The 26,559-nt window shown below is 42.6% G+C and overlaps 1 protein-coding gene across 1 annotated transcript in view; it reads left to right on the top strand.

Moving 5' to 3' along the window:
* LOC109882496 (E3 ubiquitin-protein ligase pellino homolog 2-like) overlaps nucleotides 1–24,456 on the top strand; it is a 29,611-nt gene extending 5,155 nt beyond the window's left edge. Inside the window, exons 2-7 of the mRNA XM_020474608.2 lie at nucleotides 12,715–12,844; nucleotides 12,969–13,070; nucleotides 13,848–14,045; nucleotides 14,349–14,534; nucleotides 17,725–17,930; nucleotides 20,452–24,456. Coding sequence (XP_020330197.1) covers nucleotides 12,715–12,844; nucleotides 12,969–13,070; nucleotides 13,848–14,045; nucleotides 14,349–14,534; nucleotides 17,725–17,930; nucleotides 20,452–20,851 — 1,222 coding nt within the window. The 3' untranslated portion in view covers nucleotides 20,852–24,456. The remainder of the gene's footprint in view (nucleotides 1–12,714; nucleotides 12,845–12,968; nucleotides 13,071–13,847; nucleotides 14,046–14,348; nucleotides 14,535–17,724; nucleotides 17,931–20,451) is intronic.
* Nucleotides 24,457–26,559: the final 2,103 nt, after the last annotated feature.

The raw sequence follows: 26,559 nt of genomic DNA, 5'->3' as shown, positions 1-26,559 counted from the left end.
GGCACAACCCAAGGGGGGGGCGCCAACCCAGACAGGAAGGACACGTCAGTGACTCAACCCACTCAAGTGACGCACCCCTCCCAGGGATGGCATGGAAGAGCACCAGTAAGCCAGTGACTCAGCCCCTGTAATAGGGTTAGGTAACCTGTCTAAATGACGACCGGCCCATAGCACTCATGTCCGTAACCATGAAGTGCTTTGAAAGGCTGGTCATGGCTCATCTCTATTGCACTCCACACTGCCCTTTTCCACCTGGACAAAAGGAACATCTATGTGACAATGCTATTCATTGACTATAGCTCAGCGTTCAACACTATAGTGCCCTCAAAGCTCATCAATAAGCTAAGGACCCTGGGACTAAACACCTCCCTCTGCAACTGGATCCTGAACTTCCTGACGGGACGCCCCCAGGTGGTAAGGGTAGGTAACAACACATCTGCCACGCTGATCCTCAACACAGGGGCCCCTCAGGGGTGTGTGTTCAGTCCCTCCTGTACTCCCTGTTCACTCATGACTGCACGGCCAGGCACGACTCCAACACCATCATTAAGTTTGCCGATGACACAACAGTGGTAGGCCTGATCACCGACAACGACGAAACAGTCTATAGGGAGAAGGTCAAAGACCTGGCCGTGTGGTGCCAGGGCAACAACCTCACCCTCACCGTGATCAAGACAAAGTAGATGATTGTGGAATACGGGAAAAATAGTACAGAGCACGCCCCCGTTTTCATTGACGGGGCTGTAGTGGAGCAGGTTCAAGTTCCTTGGTGTCCACATCACCAACAAACTAACATGGTCCAAGCATCAAGACAGTTGTGAAGAGGGTATGACAAAACATATTCCCCCTCAGGAGACTGAAAAGATTTGGCATGGGTCCTCAGATCCTCAAAAGGTTCTACACCTGCACCGTTGAGAGCACTGGTTGCATCAATGCCTGGTATGGCAACTGCTTGGCCTCCGCGCACAAGGCACTACAGAGGGTAGTGCTTACGGCCCAGAGCATCACTGGGGCCAAGCTTCCTGCCATCCAGGACCTCTATAGCAGGCAGTGTCAGGGGAAGGCCCTCAAAATGATCAAGGACTCAAGCCACACTAGTCATAGACTGTTCTCTCTGCTACCGCAAGGCAAGTGGTACCGGAGGGCCAAGTCTAGGTCCAAGAGGCTTCTAAACAGCTTCTACCCCAAGCCATAAGACTCCTGAACATGTAATCAAATGGCCACCCAGACTATTTGCATTGCCCCCTCCCCCCTCTTTTACACCGCTGCTACTCTCTGTTGTTATCATCTATGCATAGTCACTTTAATAACTCTACCTACATGTACATATTACCTCAACTAACCGGTGTCCCCGCACATTGACTCTACCCGTACCCCCCCATATATAGTCACGCTATTATTTTACTGCTGCTCTTTAATTACTTGTTGCTTTTATATCTTATTCATATTTTTTTAACTGCAGTGTTGGTTAGGTACTCGTAAGTAAGCATTTCACTGTATGCTCTACACCTCGGCGCATGTGACTAATAAAATTAGATATGATTTGAATACATTTGTACTAATTTCTTCCGAGACCAGCAGAGTAAAAAAACTCTTATTAGCTTCCATTCCGTTAGCGCATGAAACTGCTTCGCCAGGCCAAATATATACACTCCTTTCTTGTAACATTAATGCAGTCTCTTAACAGCCTTAATATCTATTATAGACATGTTTGCTCAGTGGCGAACCTAATAGGCCTTCAGTGTGTGACAGGTTGGTGATTCTTAAAGGACAGCAACCATAATACCAGCGCACTCATGTAGGACAGTGTACTTTTTGTAAAACACAAAGGGCCAGTGGTGTAGTGGAGCCGTATACCCACTTTGTTTTCAATGGGCATTGTGTATACTCCCTTATTAATCCCTACTGATGCGTAACAAAGTAGTGTAGTGGAGGTATACTACTTATCAAGTTTGTAGTACAGTAGAGTAGTCATGCCCAACGTAGTCTACACAATCGCAAAGCACGTGAAATATATTCACATGCACGCCGCACACAGCCTAGTTTCAGCAGAATATCATCTGCAGGCAGCAAGAAAGTGTAGCGCTCAACTGGTTTTGGCATGGAGCAACTCACAGAAGAATGACATTGGTAGCTGGTGGGGTCGGAAAGACATTTACAATTTAAGATATCTACCAGTAAATGTTAACTAAGGCAACAATGGGTATGCATACCAGGTATTTAAAAAGTTTAGTCCAAAGTGTTGGTTAGTAGGCTATTTGTGATGTGCAATTGTCATCATGCACTGTTTGCATCAGGGGTGTAGACATGGATGGGCCTCGGTGGACAGAGGCCCATCCACTGGGGAGCCAGGCCCTAACAGGCCCACCAAATCAAATTGATGTGATTTTAAGCATTGTTGTGGACTTTAAGCATTGTTGTGGACCATCAAATATTTGCATTAAAAAAATAATCTGGAAAAACTCACACAGGGTGCCTTTCCTTCGCTGGGCAGGCCAATTGGGAACTTTTTGGCAAAATCTGTGTATACCCACTTCTCCAGCCTGGCAGGTTGGCGCGTTGGGCCAGTAACCAAAAGGTTACTTAATGACAAGGTAAAAAATCTGTCATTCTGCCCCTGAGCAAAGCAGTTAACCCAATGTTCTCCGGGTGTTGACGACGTGGCTGTCGATTAACATCTTTGGGACGGGGGGCAGTATTTTCACGTCCAGATGAAAAGCGTGTCCAAAGTAAACGGCCTGCTACTCACACCCAGAAGCTAAGATATGCATACACTCTGAAGTTTCTAAAACTGTTTGAATCATGTCTGTGAGTATAACAGAACTTATTTGGCAGGCAAAACCCCGAGGACAAACCGTTCAATTTGTTTTGAGTTCACTCTTTTCAATGGTTTTCATTGGGAATCCAGATTTCTAATCCACTTTCCTGTAGTTCCTATCGCTTCCACTGGATGTCAGTAGTCTTTAGAAATTGGTTGAGGTTTTTCCTTTGAGAAATTAAGAAGTAACACTGTTCAGAATGAGGCTCGATGGAAGTGTACTCTTTGTTAGAGGCGCATGATCTGAAAGCACACTCCACTTTGTTTCCCTCCGGTATTGAACACAGTATATCCCGTCTTCAATTTGATTGATTATTTACTTTAAAAAATACCTAAAGTTGTATTACAAAAGTAGTTTGAAATGTTTAGACAATGCTTACATGTAACTTTTGAGATATTTTGTAGTCACGTTGCGCAAGTTGGAACCGGTGTTTTTCTGGATCAAACGCGCCAAATAAATGGACATTTTAGATATATATCGATGGAATTAATCGAACAAAAGGACCATTTGTGATGTTTATGGGACATATTGGAGTGCCAACAGAAGAAGCTCGTCAAAGGTAAGGCATGAATTATATTTGTATTTCTGTGTTTTGTGTCGCGCCTGCAGGGTTGAAATATGCTTTTCTCTCTTTGTTTACTGGGGTGCTATCCTCAGATAATAGCATAGTTTGCTTTCACCATGAAGCATTTTTGAAATCTGACACGTTGGCTGGATTCACAACAAGTGTAGCTTTAATTTGGTATATTGAATGTGTGATTTCATCAAAGTTTAATTTTTATAGTAATTTATTTGAATTTGGCGCTCTGCATTTTCACTGGATGTTGGCCAGGTGGGACGCTACCGTCCCACATATCCCAGAGAGGTTAACTACTTTGCAGACAAACAGACAATCATATCAGTAAAAAATATACAATTCCCAGTTCATGCTACAAAACCAACTTTATAAGAGGTTTTAAAAACAGGTTATATTAGACTCAACGTTCCATGACATACACTAAGCATTGTTGGCAGAATAGATGGATGCAGTTCAATGCATGATTAATATAATTCACCAATACATTTCATGGTAGTCCTAAAAATATTGCTATGAGGTTGTAAATCACAGCTGGGCTGGTACATTGTTTGCTGTCTCCATTCAGGTTGCACTTACTCAATATTCTGGACAAAAACGGACGAATGTAACTAAGGCTGGGAATGTCAATATAATCAAACTAGCAAGGGCAATGATCATAAGTCAGTCATAATGTGGCTAATAGAGGCTAGGGTATCTATTTATGTTGCAAGATAAAAACACAGAGCCTAATACTAGCTAGCTGCTAGGAGGATGCCATGCCATTGGAGGAGTGGGTTAGTGACTGACTTTTTCCCCTCATATCGTTTTTTGGTAGCTATACACAGCTAGAGATGCAGGTGTCATTTGGTTAGCTAGCAAGAACTTAAATCATTGTTATCCAGTTAGCCAGAATGAATTTGCAAATGCAAAAGATATGCTATCTACTCCGATTCAGAGCACTCTCATCTGAGTGTGTCAGTGCGCAGAACAACTGATGAATTTACGAATGTGCAACAGCCGCTGAATGTGACCGGTTTAAACGTAGACAAAAAAAGTAATAGTGAGTCAGGAATGCTCTAGAAACATGTTAACAGGCTAACCAGCTCTGCTACGGCGAGTAAAATAAGGTGTTCTCTCATTTGTGTCTGGAAGTAGTTGGCTGGCTAGCTAGCTAGAAAGCTAGCCAACTTTAGCCAGTTAGCTTGGGTGCTTGGTTGGGACAAGCATGCATTGGCAGACAAGCTGCAGAATAAGTTTCAAAATGTAAGAGGACTCCCGTGGTGTTTACATATTTGCAGAAATTCATTCAGGTGGCTTTTGGCGAATGCGTTCTAATGATCTAAAGTTGCGCTGTTGCAACTTCCTGTAAAGACCAGTTCAAAGCGAATGTTAGCAGGCCCATGTGGCAAATGGCTTGTTTGTATAAAGGCCTACTGTTGCTCTGATTGGCAATAGTGCGCCAGTCTGTGTAGACTCCGGTCCTGGACAAGACAGATGTTTTTATTCTGATTTATTTACTGCAGTGTCTATTAATTGTCCAAACGCACGGACGCTTTCCCACTCTATATTGTTAAAGAATTTTAACAAACATTCTAAGAATTTATGAAATCGTGAAAATGACCATATCTAAGTGGTCGCTTGTCAGATAATGTTTTTAAGAAGTGCCATATTCTTCCATATTCTTCCTGGAAGTGTATATGATATTAATAAGATGTCATGTTGCTAAAATGCTGTCAGTTCCACTTTAAATGCAACAATGTTTCACACACAAGTTATTTTCACACAGATGAGTAACGGCAATAAAAAAACACCTTTCCACTCACCAGGTGATGATAATTTGAAACGTAACTTCTTGTTGAACGTTATTCTTGAAAATTAAGAAGCTAAAAAAAATGAGCAACAACATCTTCGATAACACCTGCTGCAGCCCCTGCAAACTAGCCGACAACAAAAGCAAGCTAGCTAGATCGTGGGAAAACTACTGCTCGCTTTTGCCGTCGTGATCTGTTGGCCTTCAAGAATTCAGAGGTTTCCATAGGTTTTTGTTAACGGTTCCACCCATTCAGTCAAAATGTGATTGGTTGATTCTAATGTCACGCCAACATTTTGCCCTGATACAGTTGAATGGCAGATGGCTTTATCTAGCTTATGATGGCCTAGCCAATGGCTGACTTGAATATCTAAACTCAGCAAAAAAAATAAACGTCCCTTTTTCAGGACCCTGTCTTTCAAAGATAATTCATAAAAATCCAAATAACTTCACAGATCTTCATTGTAAAAGGTTTAAACACTGTTTCCCATGCTTGTTCAATTAATGAACATGCACCTGTGGATCGGCCGTTAAGACACTAACAGTTTACAGACTGTAGGCAATTAACCTTTTGCGTGTAGGGGGCAGTATTTTCGTTTTTGGCTAAAAAACGTACCCATTTGAAACGGCCTATTTCTCAGCTCCAGAAACTAGAATATGCATATAATTGGCAGTTTAGGATAGAAAACACTCTACAGTTTCCAAAACTATAAAAATATTGTCTGAGTATAACAGAACTGATATTGCAGGCGAAAACCTGAGGAAAATCCAATCAGGAAGTGCCTCTTATTTTGAAACCCTTCTGTTCCTATGCATGCCTATCCTCCATTTAAAGGGATATCAACCAGATTCCATTTTCTATGGCTTTCCTAAGGTGTCAACAGTCTTTAGACAAAGTTTCAGGCTTTTGTTTTGAAAAATGAGCGTGAAAGATCACATTGCGTAAGTGGATCGGTGGGGGCTCTCAGTGTGAGTTTTGTGCTATAGAGTAAAGCGGCCATTGTTCCACCCGATGTTATTGAAAAACAAACACACTCGGTTGATATATTATCGAATATATATTTTAAAAACAACCTGAGGAATGATTATAAAAAACGTTTGACATGTTTCTGTGGACATTATGGAGACTATTTGGATTTTCCGTCTGCGTTGTCGTGACCGCTCTTTCCTGTGGATTTCTGAACATAACGCGACAAACAAACGGAGGTATTTTGGGTATAAAAATCATCTTTATGGAACAAAAGGAACATTTGTTGTGTAACTGGGAGTCTTGTGAGTGAAAACATCTGAAGATCATCAAAGGTAAATGGTTAATTTGATTGCTTTTCTGATTTTCGTGACCAAGCTTCCTGATGCTAAGTGTACATAATGCTATGCTAGGCTATCGATAAACTTACACAAACGCTTGGATTGCTTTCGCTGTAAAGCATAATTTCAAAATCTGAGACGACAGGTAGATTAACAAAGGGTTAAGCTGTGTTTTGCAATATTGCACTTGTGATTTCATTAATATGAATATTTTTTGGGTAATATTGTTTGACTGTGGCGCTATGCTATTCAGCGGTTGCTGACGAAAATGATCCCGCGACAGGGATGGGTAGCGTCAAGAAGTTAAGGTCACAGTTATGAAAATTTAGGACACTAAAGAGACCTTTCTACTGACTCTGAAAAACACCAAAAGAAAGATGCCCAGGGTCCCTGCGTGAATGTGCCTTAGGCATGCCTCAAGGAGGCATGAGGACTGCAGATGTGGCCAGGATAATAAATTGCAATGTCCATACTGTGAGACGCCCAAGACAGCGCCACAGGGAGACAGGACAAACAGCTGATCTTCACGTGGTCTTCCAGTGGCAGACCACGTGTAACAATATGTGTGGGTGGGACAGGTACAGGTATAGGATGGCAACAACAACTGTCCGAGTTACACCAGGAATGCACAATAGTCTGAGAGAGGCTGGACTGAGGGCTTGTAGGCCTGTTGTAAGGCAGGTTCTCACCAGACATCACCGGCAACAATGTCACCTATGGGCACAAACCCACCATCGCTGGACCAGACAGGACTGGCAAAAAGTGCCACTGACGAGTCGCGGTTTTGTCTCACCAGGGGTGATGGTCAAATTTGCGTTTATTGTCGTTGGGGCGGTGTATCACCGGACTGAGCTTGTTGTCATTACTGACGATCTCAATGCTGTGCGTTACAGGGAAGACATCCTCCTCCCTCATGTGGTACCCTTCCTGCAGGCTCATCCTGACATGACCCTCCAGCATGACAATGCCACCAGCCATACTGCTCGTTCTGTACCCTTCCTGCAGGACAGGAATGTCAGTGTTGTGCCATGGCCAGCGAAGAGAACGGATCTCAATCCTATTGAGCACATCTGTTGGATCGGAGGGAGAGGGTTAGAGTCAATTCCCCCAGAAATATCCAGGAACTTGCAGGTGCATTGCATTGTTGGAAGAGTGGGGTAACATCTCAAAGCAAGAACTGGAAAATCTGGTGCAGTCCATGAGGAGGAGATGCACTGCAGTACTTAATGCAGCTGGAGGCCACACCAGATACTGACTGTTACTTTTGATTTTGACCCCCTCCCTCCCTTTGTTCAGGGACACATTATTCCATTTCTGTTCGTCACATCTCCTTGGAACTTGTTCAGTTTGTCTGTTGTTGAATCTTATGTTCATACAAATATTTGCACATGTTAAGTTTGCTGAAAATAAACACAGTTGACAGTGAGATGATGTTTCCTTTTTTGCTGAGTTTAGATTTATCTCCACAGAGACCAGCAAAGAACTGCTGATTGGAACTTTTTTTTTTTATCTTCCTCTTTTTCTCTTCAGTGTTAACCCCCGAGATTAAATCAGAACATCTTTGAAAATAACATAATTATTATCATTAATATATTATTATAATCATTATTTAAAAAATCCTTAGCCCTTCTCTGAAAGCGTAGAAGGTCCATTGTTTACCACTGTGTTTTGGGTTATTAATAATTTGTAGAGCGGCTCTATTTTCCTTCAGCATGCCCTTTTGCACTATTTTGAATGTCTAAAGAATCTATATGTTCTGAAATACTTGACATTTTCAACTCTTATGGTGCTCATTTGACAAAATTACAATCATGGTCTTGAATTGGACTCGCATTTTTCTGGTCTGTCGTGACTCGGCTTAGAACCCTTTTCCCTGTCCCAGTCACGGTGTGGTTTTAAGGTCTCTGCACTGGCTGCCAGTGAGTTTTCGAATTAATTAAAGATGATTCTATTGGTTTTTAAATCAATCCATGAATGTGCACCCCAATAAATGTTAGACATGCTATTAGGTTATGTACCCAATAGGTCCCTCCAGGTCCTCTGGCACTGGCCTTTTAACTATCTCATAGCCTAGGACCAAGAGGCATTGAGAGGCAGCCTTTAGTTATGCCCCAGGCTCTGGAATTGCTTGCCCGAGAAGTGGAGGGGGGCTGTGCTTTTCCTTAGTGTGCTTTTTAGTTGTTCAATTTGTCATAGTTAATTTTTTTATATTATGTTTGCTCTGTAGTAAATATTTCAGCTTTTCTTTTCATTGTGTTTTTGTTTTCCTGTAAAGCACATTGTGTTGCATTCCATGTTTGAAATGTGCTGTATAAATCAATATTAATTTGATTATATCCTGCTGCGATGGCATGATTTGCCAGGTACACCTTAAGGATCACATGCTCTGCAGTCTCTGCCTGTCTATCTCAGTGCAGGGCATGTGAGGTGATGTGATGTCTGTTCTGCAGTGAGTCCCTGTCTGTCTGCTATCTCTCCTTCATTACCTTAGTTACACTGGGCTGAGCTGGGCTCTGTGTGCTAGCCTGTGTCTTCTCTTTCTCTCTCACACTTAATGGTTTGGGTCTCACTGGCGTCCCTTCTGGATGGTTAAGCATTGTACCTGTACTACCATTACTGTACCTCAATCTCATCTCGTAAAGTTAGCATTTTCTTCTCATTTAACTTCTCAAAGTATTACCATACAATACTTTGCTGCTATCGCTTGCCTTTCTCTCAGCAGAGGGAGTGAATATTTCATATTGTGTAAAATGTGCTGCCGAGGTGCATATGCGTGACGCTGTCGGACCAGAACTGGCCAGGTCAAATGTATCTCATCGCATCTCAACCTTCTCATCTTTTTGGCTGCGGTCCAAACACTTAAAAGCCACCCTATCCCTTCAGCCTCAAATTAAGTGGACACTTAATGATGATGACATATCATTACATTTGACGAGTTTACACTTGCAGGGCAAGGGGCGAGGGAGGAAGGAATGATTTTTAAATTGACCACCCTTAGCCTGAAATTCGTCACGGGTTCATCCTGCGATTATTATTTTTTTCAGCCACCGATATAGCTTGTGGGTGCTTTATATGCACAACAGTCAATTATGAGTGCATGTCTACTTATATTAAATATGTAATTATTAATATACGCCTACTGTACGATAGCTATCAAGTTAATTAGCTAACTAACGTTAGCCTGCCTAGCTGGAAAAGAAGGGAAATGTTTTATTTCCACATTTTCCAAACAAAAACATATTTACTTTTTCCGAGACATGTTTGTGCCGTCATGTGCATTTAGTAGCACCATATCTATCTTATTTACATTCGTTTTTACTTACACTAGTGTCGTGTCTTTGGCTATGCCGGATTAAGTGATATGACATGCTATTCTATAAAATCCTTTCTCTATAATTAATATTACCTGATTGAGCTAATCATGTAAATGTAATTAACTAAAGTCAGGGCACCACAAAATAATATTTATAGAGCAGTTATCTTCCGAAGAAACTCTTAAAGATCTAGTAATATTTTACACCAATAGCAGTCAATATTAATCGTCACCTTATTTCAGTCTCATCTGAAAGTTGTAAATTCTTGGTTATCTTCACGAACCCTGGCTAACAAGTTGAATCAGCAATACAAAATTGGGTTTAATTATTTATTTACTAAATACCTAACTAATCGCACAGAATGAATCATACCTTGATTACAAATTATGTCATGAAGGAAAACGTCCCTTGCGGACGGAACAGATATGACCGCTGGTTACACAAAGAAAAGGGGATTGGGTTTGAGTGAAAGAGCGGGTAGACTTGAGGAACAAAGGGAGAAGCTATGTCTCTATCTAGGTAGCTACTCTATTGTAAATACAAAATATTATGCATTCTAAATCACCGCCCATTTGGAAAAGAAAAATGCAATAAATATTTACTCTGAGCTGTGCTTCAATAGGTTGGTGGTAGATGGAAGGCCGTGTTGCCCAACGGAGTCCTTTGTCCTTTGAAGAGTGTCTCTGGTGGTGAACGGGATACGTTGTAGTGTCGTCGTTGTGTGGTAGATGGAATACTCTGTCCCTCCTTTCCTAGCCCACATTTACAGCGGCCGCTGCGAACTCAACGGCTAGGAGGTATCACTTCTGTAGCGAATAAGAGTTCAAAGTTCATACCATTCGCAACCAAAGCTCATGCTTAGGTTTGCTTTGTTCTGTAGTTATTATCTGAATCCTTCTGACATCGGACCGTCGTCCTAATGTACCCGGAACAGAAGGTTACATTTTCGTCAAGGGCTTATATAGTGGAGGGAGAGAAGGGTGTGTTCCATAGTTTATAACCCATGTCTCTTCACAGGGGAGGGCCACTGATTGAGCAGAGCTCTAGTCTTATGAAAACCCAATTCTCTCATTTGGAAGCTAAAATTACATTTAATCTTTTCACAAATAGTTTTATTTAAATTGCATTTAAATTGCACAACAATTCCATGTGAATCTGATAACTATAATGTGTAGACTTTCCCAGATACAGTTTGTCATTCTGTCATCAGTCATACTGTCTCAGATGACAACCGAACTGACATCATATTTATTAAGTACCAACGCATATTTTCAACTGGTTCTATTACCGAAATATGGTTCCTTTCCCTCCACTTGTTTGATGTTCCCAGACTCTCTATGTTTAACAAAGGCTATTCAAGAGTAGTGACTCAGTAGAGTCAGAGAGAGGGAAGGGAGAAAGGTATTTATGGGGGGGGGGGGGGGGTCATGAACCTTACCCACAGACCAATGTCATGACACTAGTATGTTGACTTCTCCATTCATGTTGTTTTTAAGTTTACACTGACTTTTCTTAGCAGATGTACAATCGTCGCAAATTGAATTATGGGGAGTTTCAGGCCCCGGAGTGAACATTATTGTGCACTCGCAAAGCCGACTAAAAACGAGGACTGAGGGGCTTACGTTGAAAACGTCTCTTGCTTGGCTAGTCATTTGGACCGCCCTCCAAGATGGTGACGGGGATTCCCCCAAGGGCATAAGGCAAGGGTAAGTGGACGAGGGTGTGTCTTTTTAACTGTTTGGACCGCAGTCTTTCTGTATCCCTCTTCATGACCTTTGCCCTGTTCTCCTTCTGCCCCCCTCTCCCTGTATTTCTCTGCCCTCTCTTCCTGCTCTGTCTCTTTCTGGTATATTTCTCCTCTTTCTGCCCTCTCCGTGCCCTCTTCCTCCTCTCCCTTCTCCCTCAGCTCTGTCCTAATGTAATTGTACAGGTAGCAGTGTGTTCCCTTCAGCTTTCCTCTCCTCAGATCTCATGACAGGGCCGCCCTATTCTAACACTGGGAAATGGAAAGATATTGGTTTGTCTGGTCTGGTCTAACACTGGGAAAGGGAACGATCTTGGCTTTTCTAGTCAGGTCTGGTTTAGAACTTAAATTATTCTAATCGTCCAGGAAGAGTAGCTACAGCTTAGGGATGGAGGGAGAGAGAGCGGGAGAGTTGATTTGGAAGCAGAGTTGATGTCCCCTCACAAAGGGCTTTGTGCCCACTGGGCATCATCCGAATAGTCTTTAATAGGTACAATACCGCTGATTAGCTGAAAGCTAAAATCAGCATGCGGCCCTGTCTGTGAACTCCTAGCATGACAGCGCAGCTCCACTCTGTTGCCCAGGAAGCTAGAGACGAGACACAAAGAGTTTAGGTTTGAACAATCAGCTGAGATGTCAGCACCGTTCCACTTAGGCTAACGCTTACTCATCCACTCTTTCTCTTTCCATCTCTTGCTTGCTTACACACACACACACACACACACACACACACACACACACACACACACACACACACACACACACACACACACACACACACACACACACACTGAATACAGTTTAATTGGTATTTCAGTGTAAAGAGGGTTCACACAGTAACCGCACTATTCTAAGCGGCCTGTCAGTGAATTGGGCTCATGTTGTACTTACCAATGGATGAGCAGGCAGTTGTACAATACATTAGTTGTCTGTGAGGAATGAGTGGTGGGTGTGATAGGCTAGCATAATAAAAGGGATGTTTAATTATTTGGCAAAGTATGCCTACAGGCATCCAACTGCCAAAACAAAAGAGCCTAATGATCAGTATTGATTTGCGATATCAACTGTCTTCAATGATCACATGAGGTGAATGGGATACATGCGGTATTCCCTTTCGCTAATTATGTAGCCTCTCTGTGTACTTGTTTTTGTGTTCTCTGTAGGTACAATGGTTCTCTGCCCAGTGGGGACAGGGGGAGGAGGAAGAGCCGCTTCGCTCTGTACCGGAGGACCAAGGCCAACGGAGTCAAACCCAGCACTGTTCACATCCTCAACACACCACACGACAGCAAGGTGTGTGTGTGTGATGTTACCATAGTCTTCCTATGGTGGGAAATTCTGTCCTCATGGTAACCTACAGTAAGAGTGGACAGGGTAAAAGGATTATTGCTGTGTCTGTGTCCGTGTGTGATTGCAGGCAGTCCACAGCAGAGGGCAGCACAGCATCTCCTTCACTCTGTCCCGCAACCAGACAGTGGTGGTGGAGTACTGCCACGACAACGACACTGACATGTTCCAGGTAAACACCACAACAAGGGTTTTATTTAGGCTAAATACCAGAATGATGCCAGCTTATCTAGAGAACACTGAGTTCTTTGTCTTCCATAACCAGGAAGAACAGAAAGAGGTGTTGCTACCACTTTCCCTTTTTGAATAGATAATTGAAGGACTTGGTTATTATTTATTGGTTCTGCTATGTGTATACCACGTCCTCCAGAGTTTTTATTGGATGCTTAATTTTGACTCGGATACTGGGTATACTCTGAACCATCAATGGGCTTGGCAATCCCACACCAAACCCCTTACTGTACTGAAAGAACCACATCACACATTACAACCGCAGGGGAACGTGATGAAGATTCAGTTCTGAAAAGATGTCTGTTGGTGGCCAGCTGAGAACAGGGACCCAGATACGTTCAAAGCATGGAGAGGGGTGTAGAACTGTAAATACATGTACTTGTATCTTAAGTGTTTTATCACAGGTGGTTAATTTAATATGAGTAACTACACACAGCTTGAATATAAATGTTGCTGGATGTTACTGCTATTTTTGTGTGAAAGATAAAGTATTGTTAAGTCATAAGCACAACAGGATCCTTCAAGTCCTGGCCTAATTAACAAGCTAAAGAAAAGCTCAAATCATCAATAAAACGAAAATCATTACTTGACATAAAATATTACTTTTAGCTACTAGTAGAGCAAAGGGCATTAAAATTGCTTTCCAATCGAACCCTGTTCTGAACACAATAAAGATCCCATGTAATGTTTCTCTCCGTCTCACTCGTTTTCCCTGCAGATTGGGCGCTCCACAGAAAGTCCAATAGACTTTGTTGTGACGGACACTTCAGGAGAGGGGAAGGAGGGTGAGGACCCCTCGGTGGCCCCCAGCACCATCTCCCGCTTCGCCTGCAGGGTGGTGTGTGAACGCAACCCCCCCTACACCACACGCATCTATGCCGCTGGCTTCGACTCCTCCAAAAACATCTTCCTAGGGGTTAGTGTGTAGCACAGGCTCGGTAGAGAGACCAAATGGAGAGATGTATGGGCACAAACCCACCATCGCTGGACCAGACAGTTGGATGTCAGTTGAAAATGAGTTGGAGAAGAATCACACTTTGTTATGGCCAAATTCAATAGGCACAAACAAGTGTGTTCCTATTGGACAGGTGCCGGCAGTACCTACCTACGTTTTCTCCCTCTGGGTGCCTACTGAATGCAATAGATACAAATAACCAAGCTTCTGTTATCTCTCGATTTTTTTCCTTTTCTTCTTCTTCATCATCTCCTTCTTCTTCAGGAGAAAGCCACTAAGTGGAAGAACCCGGATGGCCACATGGATGGTTTGACCACCAACGGGGTGCTGGTGATGCACCCTGAGGGCTTCCCTGAGGACAGCAGACAGGGTCTATGGAGGGAGATCTCTGTATGTGGGGACGTCTACGCCCTCCGAGAGACACGCTCCGGACCCAGCCGAGGAAAACTGGTCAGTGCTTAAGCTACAAGAGGCACAACCAGAACTCTGCCCCAAATGGCACCCTATTCCATATATGTGACCCACCGGCTCGATTCGGTCTCATGTAGCGAAATTTGAAATTGTGTTTTTTACATTGGATAAAAGTAGAGATTTAGAGCTACAAAATGGTATATCATACACTACAGTTGAGAAACAATGAGAAAGTAATTCTGCTTTGAAAGTTGATAAACTTGTAACCTCACTTTTGAGAAAATGGCCCTTGAGTGTTTTGGTACCTACTGGCGAGCTCTTCTTTGTCTACACCCATTTAGCATCGTTAACACACTCTTAAGCTTTAGCCCCACCCATCTCTGACCATTTTACTCGCACTAGCAGAGCTGGTTAGGCTGTTTTTAACTTATCCAGAGTGTTGGTGACTGCAACTGTGCTGCTGGCAACAATTTACTTACACTTTTTTTTGCATATTCAACGGGTGTTGGGCATTCGTAAATTCATCAGTTATTCTCCACTCTGGTACACTCAGACGAGAGTGTTCTGAAATCGGAGTAGATGGCCAGAACAAATTGACCAGCTACGTCTATCGACAATTGTCGCAGTGACATCATAAACATTCTATGGAAATAGTTACTTGCAAAGTGGAGTTTTTAGACATGTAGCTAGATAGCTAAACAATGGACCATAATCCCAAATCGTGACATTACTAGCCAGCATGAATCTGCAGGTAGCTAACCTACCGGGTTTGACTTTCTGACAAAATTTGAAAGTTGTAATATCTGAAAAGGTAGCTAGCTAGACTCTTTAAAAAAATATAATTTAACCAATGATGGCCTAGCAAAAGGCAAAAGGCCTCCTGTGTGGATGGGGGCCTGGGATAATAAAAAATACAATATAAATATAGGACAAAACACACATTACGACAAGAGAGACAACACTACATAAAGAGAGACCTAAGACGATAACATAGCAAGGTAGCAACACAACATAACAACAACATAACAACAACATGGTAGCAACACAACATGGTAGCAGCATAAAACATGGTACAAGCATTATTGGGCACAGACAATAGCACAAATTGCAGAAGGTAGAGACAACAATAGAACTGTCAGTAAGAGTGTCCATGATTGATTCTTTGAATGAAGAGATTGAGACAATACTGTCCAGTTTGAGTGTTTGTTGCAGCTCGTTCCTGTTGCTAGCTGCAGCGAACTGAAAAGAGGAGCGACCCAGGGATGTGTGCTTTGGAGACCTTTAACAGAATGTGACTGGCAGAACGGGTGTTGTATGTGGAGGATGAGGGCTGCAGTAGAAATTTCAGATGTGGGTAGTGAGGCCTAAGAGGGTTTTATAAATAAGCATCAAACAGTAGGTCTTGCGATGGGTATACAGAGATGACCAGTTTACAGAGGAGTATAGAGTGCAGTGATGTGTCCTATAAGGAGCATTGGTGGCAAATCTGATGGCCGAATGGTTTAGAACATCTAGCCGCTCGAGAGCACCCTTACCTGCCGATCTATAAATTATGTATCCATAATCTAGCATAGGTAGAATGGTCATCTTAATCAGGGTTAGTTTGGCATCTGGGGTGAAAGAGGAGCGATTACGATAGAGGAAACCAAGTCTCAAATTAACTTAAACCTACAGCTTTGATATGTGCTGAGAGAAGGACAGTATACTGTCTAGTCATACTCCCGAGTACTTGTATGAGGTGACTACCGCAAGCTCTAAACTAGAGGTCGACCGATTATGATTTTTCAACGCCGATACCGATTTATTGGAGGACCAAAAGAAACTATACCGAATAATCGGCCGATTTCAAAAAATATATATATATATATTTGTAATAATGACAATTACAACAATACTGAATTAACACTTATCTTAACTTAATATAAAACATCAATAAAATCAATTTAGCCTCAAATAAATAATGAAACATGTTCAATTTGGTTTAAATAATGCAAAAGCAAAGTGTTGGAGAAGAAAGTAATATGTGCCATGTAAAAATGCTAACGTTTGAGTTCCTTGCTCAGAACATGAGAACATATGAAAGTTGGTGGTTCCTTTTAACATGAGACTTCAATATTCCAAGGTAAGAGGTTTTAGGTTGTAGTTAATATAGTATTTATAGGACTATTTCTCTCTATACTATTTGTATTTCATTTACCTTTGACTATTGGATGTTATTATAGGCACTATAGTATTGCCAGTGTAACAGTATAGCTTCCGTCCCCCCTCGCCCCTACCTGGGCTCGAACCAGGAACACATAGACAACAGCCACACTTGAAGCATCGTTACCCATCGCTCCACAAAAGCCGCGGCCCTTGCAGCGCAAGGGGAATAACTACTCCAAATCTAAAAGCGAGTGACGTTTGAAACAGTATTAGCGCACACCCAGCTAACTAGCTAGCCATTTCACATTGGTTACACCAGCCATTAGGCTGATAGGCTTGAAGTCATAAACAGCGCTGTGCTTGCGAAGAGCTGCTGGCAAAACGCACTAAAGTGCTGTTTGAATGAATGATTACGGGCCTGCTGCTGCTCAGTCAGACTGCTCTACCAAATCAGACTTAATTATAACACAATAACACACTGAAATACGAGCCTTTGGTCATTAATATGATCGAATCCGGAAACTATCATTTCGAAAACAAAACTTCAGTGAAATACAGAACCGTTCTGTATTTTATCTAACAGGTGGCATCCCTAAGTCTAAATATTGTTGTTACATTGCACAACCTTCAATGTATGTCATAATTACGTAAAATTCAGGCAAATTAGTTCACAATGAGCCAGGCAGCCCAAACTGTTGCATATACCCTGACTCTGCGTGCAATGAACGCAAGAGAAATGACACAATTTCACCTGGTTAATATTGCCTGCTAAACTGGATCAGTAGTTATAACTAGTGATTATGATGGCTTGTTTTTTATAAGATAAGTTTAATGCTAGCTAGCAATTTACCTTGGCTTCTACTGCATTTGCGTAACAGGCAGGCTACCTGTGGAGTGCAATGGTTAGAGCATTGGACTAGTTAACTGTGTGGCTGCAAGATTGGATCCCCTGGGCTGACAAGGTGAAAATCTGTCGTTCTGCCCCTGAACAAGGCAGTTAACCCACAGTTCCTAGGCAGTCATTGAAAATAAGAATGTGTTCTTAACTGACTTGCCTAGCTAAGTAAAAGGTATTTTCCCTTAGGCGGAGGGAGAAAGCAGTGCCCTTCGTGATGGTTCTCTGGTGGACCTGTGTGGAGCCACTCTGCTGTGGCGTACTGGAGAGGGCCTGCTCCGCGCTCCCACCCTCCGCCACCTGGAGGCACTGCGACAGGAGCTCAACGCTGCCCGGCCACAGTGTCCTGTAGGCCTCAGTACCCTGGCCTTCCCCAGCTTGCCACGCAGCCATAGGTTAGTAATATGCACAGTGATGTAGTGGAGGGTAAATGGAGTTCACACACCTTTTTTTGGCGCGGGGGTTTACCCACCATTTGTGGAAAAATACATTGAAAGTATAGGGAGTGTTTATTTATTTCAAATTAGTGGGTAGATTATCTTTAATATTGCAGATAGATTGTGGCTTCTATTAATATAATTGCCTGCATCATTTCCAATTCCCCCAAATATTTTCTTTTGTATATAGAGTACCAGTAAAAAGTTTGGTCACACCTACTCGTTCAAGGGTTTTTCTTTATTTTTACTATTTTCTACATTGTAGAATAATAGTAAAGACATCAAAACTTTGAAATAACATGTGGAATCATGTAGTAACCAAGAAAGTGTTAAACAAATTAAAATATATTTTAGATTATTCAAAGTAGCCACCCTTTGCCTAGATGGCAGCTTTGCACACTCTTGGCATTTTCTCGGCCAGCTTCATGAGGTAAGTCACCTGGAATGCATTTAAATTAATACGTGTGCCTATTTAAAAGTTAATTTGTGGATTTTCTTTCCTTAATGCATTTGAGCCAATCAGTTGTGTTGTGACAAGGTGGTATACAGAAGATAGCCCTATTTGGTTAAATACCAAGTCCATAATATGGCAAGAACAGCTCAAACAAGCAAAGAGAAACAACAGTCCATCATTACTTTAAAACATGAACGTCAGTCAAATAAAAGCTTCACATAGTTCAAGTAACAAGACACATCAACTGTTCAGGGGAGAATGCGTGAATCAGGCCTTCATAGTCCAATTGCTGCAAATAAACCACTACTAAAGAACACCAATAAGAAGAAGAGACTTGCTTGGACCAAAAAACATGAGCAATGGACATTAGACCAGTGGAAATCTGTCCTTTGGTCTGATGAGTCCAAATTTGACATTTTTGGTTCCAACCGCCGTGTCTTTGTGAGACGCAGAGTAGGTGAACGGATGATCTCTGCATGTGTGGTTCCCACCGTGGAGCATGGAGGTGTGATGGTGACACTGTCAGTGATATATTTAGAATTCACTTAACCAGCATGGATACCGCAGCATTTTGCAGCGATACGCCATCCCATCTTAGTGGGGCTGTCATTTTTTTTTTAAACAGGACAATGACCCAAAACACACCTCCAGGCTGTGTAAGGCCTATTTGCCTAAGAAGGAGAGTAATTGAGTGGTGCATCAGATGACCTGGCCTCCACAATCACCTGACCTCAACCCAATTGAGATGGTCTGTGATGAGTTGGATCGCAGAATGAAGGAAAAGCAGCCAACAAGTGCTCAGCATATGTGGGAACTCCTACAAGACAAATAAAATCTCAAATATAAAATCTATTTAGATTTGTTTAACACTTTTGGTTACTACATGTGTTATTTCATAGTTTTGATGTCTTCGCTATTATTCTACAGTGTAGAAAATAGTAAAAAATAAAGAAAAACCTTGAATGAGTAAGTGTGTCAACTTTTGACTGGTAGTGTAGGTCAGGATATTAAAGCCTCCATATATCCACTAGTTCCTATATGTCCATGGTATTTTGTGATTTCCTTAAGTACATGAGGGTAATCGTTTGTAGTGTGATTTCCTTTACAGCCCATTAAAGTATTATAGTCTCCCACCATAATAACAGACGCTTGTATTGCATGTAGGCTTGATAAATTCATTTTTAAGAAGCTTCGATCATCATTATTTGGACTGTATAGATTAATGAGCCAAATCTGTTTATGGTCCAATAACGTATTTAAAAGAATCCTTCTACCTTTCGGATCTGTTTTGTACAGTTTGCTCAAATGGATCAAAATGATTGTTAATAAATATAATCACCAAGTATAGGGAGTGTTAGTTGATTCACTCTGTACGGTGATCAGAGTTAACCCACCTACTTTTTTTACCACTACATTACAACACCCACACACAAACACACAGTGGTTATAGCCTATCGGTCAAAGTGTTGGGCCTGTAACCGAAAGGTTTGAATCCCTGAGCCGACAAGGTGAACAATCTGTGTATGTGCCCTTGAGCAAGGCACTTAATCCTAATTGCGCCATGGTCTCCGTTGATAATGGCAGATACCCCACTCCAAGGGGATATGCAAAAATATATATCTAAGTCACAAATGTGTATTAATAAACACTTGTACTTGTGTGAAATAGGACAAATATAAGCACCCACAATTACTATTATTATTATTACTACACACTGCTACACTAGTAGCTCAACACTTCCTGGCCCGTAGGCCTCAGTAAGCAGCCACAGATGGGTAGCTACTAAACAGTGGAACACTAGGAGCTATACCTATTCATAAGTTGCCCCTATCTACTGTTACAGTGATCAGGTGCAAATTCAACCTTGAGCACAACACAACATGACCCAATTCCAAATCTGATTTTATCCCATGTAATCTATTTATAGCTATTTTGCAATATAATATAACTACTACCAAAAACGAATAAAAATGATGCTTTGAGTTTGATAAAAGCTAAAACCAAGTCGTTGTCATTTCCCCCCAGTCTGGAGGCGCGCCAGCCCTGGGTCTACCTCACCTGTGGACATGTGCATGGCCACCATGACTGGGGCCAGCGTCCGGAGCGCCAGGAGGAGGGAGGAGAAGAGGGGGAGGAAGGGATCACAACAGTCCGCCGGGAGTGCCCTCTATGCAGGAGCGTAGGGCCCTACGTGCCCCTGTGGCTGGGGTGTGAGCCCGCCGTGTACGTGGATGCTGGAGCTCCCACATATGCGTTTGTACCCTGCGGCCACGTTTGTTCGGAGAGGACAGCCAAGTATTGGGCGGATACCCCACTGCCTCATGGGACACACGCCTTCCGGCCCACCTGTCCCTTCTGCTCTGCTCCTCTCAGCAGCACCCCACAGGGCTGGACACGCCTCATCTTCCAGGGCCCTATCGACTAGCTCGGGCCCCCGGGAATGGAGACCACAACTACTACGAAAATGTGGAACCAACCATGTCACTAAGCCAAGGGCCCAATCCTAACTTGAGATAATAGTGCGGAACTAACGTGAATATTTCCATTTACACTGCATCCTTGATGTATTATTTTAGACAAGTGCGTGTCACTTAAACATCTTTGAAAATCATGCGTTGATGTCAGTTTAGGATCTTGTGTCGAAGTTTAAGTTAGACTCACGTTTCTCTCAAGGTAAGATTTTGTCCATAACAGAACCTCACTTTAAAAGCAATAAGAACTCCACTATAGCAAAGCATTACACTCCTAGATAAGCTAGTTGTTCCATTAGTCATCCATGTTTCCAGTTGTCTCTTCAGACATGGCTGAATGTTGTCTGCAGCTCAAGGGCTAAACCTGGGGTATGTTGAAGTCACTGGATGTTCATATTTAATGGTTTCCTGAAAATAATGGTTTCCCTCTCAGCCTAATTTTGAACCAACAATGTAATGATGCTTCCAAAGTTTTTGATTGAATATTCCATTTGACAAAATTTGAATTTTTCTGAAAACAAAACATTGTAATATTGCGAAGCGGTTCACCTCGCAATTACCAATAACTTACTCTATAGTAGCAAAGATAAGTGATGTTTGTGAACATTCTGCAGTTTGACCACACCTCAGGTTGGGAACCAGTCAGACAGACAAGGTCTTTGCCATGTGACAATATAGCAGAAAGATCAATGGCTGTGACCGAAGGTAACCTCATAAGACAACAGTTTTTCAATTAAAATGTAACTATTTTATTAAAATTGGGGATGTTTGGGATGGGTTAGGATTTTATTTAGATGTTAAGATACAACTATTTTTTTATCTTGAGTATTGTTTTTAGTTAAATGTGATTTGTAAATGTAAGCGTTTTCTATATGTGTATGATTATTATTATTATTATTATGTGTGTTCGATGAAACTGGGAGAGCTTGTGAGTGTGAGAAAATTGCCAACACTGTGTCACACAACCATAAAAAATTGCCCAGACAATGAATGTAGCCAAATACTCAGGCTATACTAGCTTAGCCTTCCAATGTGCTCGTATTGAATTGTTCTATATTATGCTACTATTTTTTTATCTAAACATCGTGATATAGGTGGAACATTTCAAATTGCTTCAAGAAGATGAACCCGTTAAATAACATACCTACACTACTTCTCGTTTATCTTGCATGAACACACACACACACACACACACACACACACACATCTTGCACTGTGGATTGCCAAACCTTGCATTTATGTTAAATTGTACACAGTGTTACATGTTAATTATACACGGTACTAAATGCCTCAAGTGAATAGAAATGCTGGCGAAGTGAGCAGTCCAACAGAAATCTATAATTTAAACATGTTCTTTCCCATATAAGAAATGTACACGCCTACTCAGCTGCTATTCAGGGACAGAGAACATGCAGCAGAACCGACATGATGTAGTTATCTAGAATAGAGATAATCGTGTCAGCTCTATATTACCTTTCTATGATGTATTAACTTTTTCAGGTTTACAGCCGTCAGTCCTCCGCACACTACCATGCGGTATTTGACATACACTATATATACAAAAGTATGTGGACACACCTTGAAATGAGTGGATTTGGGGGCCGCTGAAGCGCGTAAAAATCAACTGTCCTCGGTTGCAACACTCACTACCGATTGCCAAACTGCCTCTGGAAGCAATGTCAGCACAAGAACTGTCTTCGTCGGGAGCTTCAAGAAATGGGTTTCCATGGCCAAGCAGCCGCACACAAGCCTAAGATCACCATGCGCAATACCAAGCGTTGGCTGGAGTGGTGTAAAACTTGCCACCATTGGACTCTGGAGCAGTGGAAACGCATTCTCTGGAGCATCTGGCAGTCTGATGGACGAATCTGCGTTTGGCGGATGCCAGGAAAACGCTACCTGCCCGAATGCATCATGCCAACTGTAAAGTTTGGTGGAGGAGTAATAATAGTCTGGGGCTGTTTTTCATGGTTTGGGCTATGCCCCTTAGTTCCAGTGAAGGGGAATTTGAATGCTACCGCATACAATGACATTCTAGATGAATATGTGCTTCCAACCTTGCTGCAATAGCCCTTTGCTGTTTCAGCATGAAAAAGAGAGGTCCATACAGAAATGGTTTGTTAAGATAGGTCTGGAAGAACTTGACTGGCCTGCACAGAGCCCTGGCCTCAACCCCATCGAACACCTTTGTGATGAATTGGAACACCGACTGCGAGCCTGGCCTAATCGCCTAACATTAGTGCCTGACCTCACTAATGCTCTTGTGGCTGAATGGAAGTCCCTGCAGCAATGTTCCAACATCCTGTGGAAAGTCTTCCCAGAAGAGTGGAGGCTGCTATAGCCACAAAGGAGGGACCAACTCTATATTAATGCCCATGTTTTTGGAATGAGTTGTTCGATGAGCATGTGTCCACATACTTTTGGTAGTGGTAGTGTGTAATGGGTAATATTACCAATGGGTAAAGATTGAAGCACTTCAGGATGTTACAACCAATCAGGACGTCTTCCGAGTTCAGTTGTTAAAAGAACAACCTTCTCTTCCTCAGTGCCAGTGTTTTCACCAAACCGATTGTCTATTAGCTCAGGTTTAGAATACCCAGAGTTTGCCCACGGGGCAGCACAGGACACTCGGCTACAGTAAGCTAGTAGTAGACAAGATTTTGGATGGTCATTTATTTCATGGCCACATTGAAAGAGTTGCAACGTTAGAGAACATTCCGATAAGAATACATTGTTTAGAAATACATGAATAGTGAGTCATGTCATTCGGTAAAGTCCATTTCTGTTTGCAACATTCGGTAAAACATTATTACCTTTTTTAATAGGCCCCAGTTACTGCACCTTTCAATATTTCTCAAGACCTTAGTACAGGGGCGGGTGATCTCAGACCTGGTCTGAGATCAGTCTGATGACTTCTATATCCGGGTAATAATACAGTTACCCAGTCCCCCAGGGGTTGTGTTGGAACTAGTCAGGATTTTTTTTTAAAGTCAGTTGCATTTCTGTTACCTACCCCGTTAAAATAGCCGAAATCTCCATTTGCCCCAGTCCACGGGATATTCTGCTATTGAACGTGCCAATTCTTAAATGTAGGCCTATTATTATGATATAACAGGTGAATGAAATAATGTTTGCCCAGACTTTTGTCATATTTTATTGTTTTATATCCTTTTTGTTCTGGGTTATTTTATCTATTGGTTTTTTTCTCCTCTGATTTATTCTCCCATTGCGCCCCAGAGTCTATCACTCCTAACGACAGGTCCATGGTCAGATATTGTTTCAGTCCCTCTAATGCTTCATTCTGGAATTGGGGTGAGCATAATCTGATCCTAGATCTGTTAAGAGGAATTTATTAAACCTTATTAAACCATTTTTCTATCTGTTTATCCCCACCTCGCAGATTACCTTTGATTTGTAAGGTCCTGTTAACCTCACAACTATTACTCTGGAGCGATCAAAACTCTAAATGCTTATGAAGTGCTTTGCCTCTTACTTCACTGTAATCCTGGGGTGCACAGACAATCACTGTACACACGTCAATAAACCTGTTTTAAAACTAGACTGTCTGTTTACTGACTGGAAGGGGATGAGATTAAGGTTTGGGGGTCATGAATGTCAAAAGGAATAGATGTTCTCCCCTTAACATCAGAAGCCTCCTCCCTAAGTTTGTTTTACTCACGGCTTTAGCACACTCCGCCAACCCTGATGTCCTTGCCGTGTCTGAATCCTGGCTTAGGAAGGCCACCATTCTGAGATTTCCATACCAACTACAACATTTTCTGTCAAGATAAACTGCCAAAGGGGGAGGAGTTGCAATCTACTGCAGAGATTGACAGAACTTTGCAGGCTTTCTTTTCAGGTCTATGCCCAAAGAGTTCGAACTTCTAATTTAAAAAATGTATCTCTCCAGAAATAAGTCTCTCACTGTTGCTGCCTGTTATCGACCCCCCTCTGTTCCCAGCTGTGCCCTGGACACCATATGTGAATTGATCGCCCCCAATCTAGCTTCAGAGTTTGTTCTGTTAGGTGACCTAAACTGGGATATGCTTAACACCCCGGCAGTCCTACAATCTAAGCTAGATGCCCTCAATCTCACACAAATCATCAAGGAACCCACCAGGTACAACCCTAAATCCGTAAACATTGGGCACCCTCATGACATTATCCTGACCACCTTGCCATCCATATACACCTCTGCTGTTTTCAATCAGGATCTCAGCGATCACTGCCTCACTGCCTGTATCCTCTATGGGTCCGCGGTCAAACGACCACCCCTCATCACTGTCAAACGCTCCCTAGAACACTTCTGCGAACAGGCCTTTCTTATCGACCTGGCCCGGGTATCCTGGAAGGATATTGACCTCATCCCATCAGTCGAGGATGCCTGGTCGTTGTTTAAAAGTAATTTCCTCACCATCTTAGATAAGCATGCCCCTTTCAAAAAAACTCCAGACCTGACTGCCCTTGACCAGCACAAAAACATCCTGTGGCGGACTGCAATAGCATCGAATAGTCACCGCAATATGCAACTGTTCAGGGAAGTCTGGTACCAATACACGCAGTCAGTCAGGAAAGCAAAGGCTAGCTTTTTCAAGCAGAAATTTGCATCCTGTAGCTCTAACTCCAAAAAGTTCTGGGACACTGTAAAGTCCATGGAGAACAAAGAGCACCTCCTCCCAGCTGCTCACTGCACTGAGGTTAGGTAACACGGTCGCCACCGATAAATCCATGGAAATCGAACATTTCAATAAGCAGTTCTCTACGGCTGGCCATGCCTTCCTCCTGGCTACGCCAACCGCGAGTAACAGCTCCACCCCCCCCCCTCCTGCAGCTACTCGCCCGAGCCTCCCCAGCTTCCCCTTCACTCAAATCCAGATAGCAGATGTTCTGAAAGAGCTGTAAAATCTGAACCTGTACAAATCAGCTGGGCTAGACAATCTGGACCCTCTCTTTCTAAAACTATCCACCTCCATTGTTGCAACCCCTATTACCAGCCTGTTCAACCTCTCTTTCGTATCGTCCAAGATCTCTTAACATTGGAAAGCTGCTGCTGTTATCCCCCTCTTCAAAGAGCGTGACACTCTAGACCCAAACTGCTATATACGTATATCTATCCTACCCTGCCTCTCTAAAGTCTTCGAAAGCCAAGTTAATAAACAGATCACAGACCATTTCGAATCCCACCGTACCTTCTCCGCTGTGCAATCCAGTTTCCGAGCCGGTCACGGGTGCACCTCAGCCACGCTCAAGGTCCTAAACGATATCATAACCGCCATCGATAAGAGACAGTACTGGGCAGCCATCTTCATCGACCTGGCCAAGGCTTTCGACTCTGTCAATCACCGTATTCTTATCGGCAGACTCAATAGCATTGGTTTGTCTAATGACTGCCTCGCCTGGTTCACCAACTACTTTGCCGGCAGAATTCAGTGTGTCAAATCGGAGGGCAGTTGTCCAGACCTCTGGCAGTCTCTATGGGGGTACCACAGGGTTCAATTCTCGGGCCGACTCTTTTCTCTGTATATATCAATGATGTCGCTCTTGCTGCGGGTGATTCCCTGATCCACCTCTAAGCAGACAACACCATTCTGTCTACTTCTGGCCCTTCCTTAGACACAGTGCTAACTAACCTCCAAACGAGCTTCAATGCCATACAACACTC

The sequence above is a fragment of the Oncorhynchus kisutch genome, linkage group LG21, assembly GCF_002021735.2.
Source record: "Oncorhynchus kisutch isolate 150728-3 linkage group LG21, Okis_V2, whole genome shotgun sequence".
NCBI classification, from domain to species: Eukaryota; Metazoa; Chordata; class Actinopteri; order Salmoniformes; family Salmonidae; genus Oncorhynchus; species Oncorhynchus kisutch.
The sequence above is the reverse complement of the archived record's forward strand: the minus strand, read 5'-3'. Positions and strand labels throughout refer to the sequence as shown.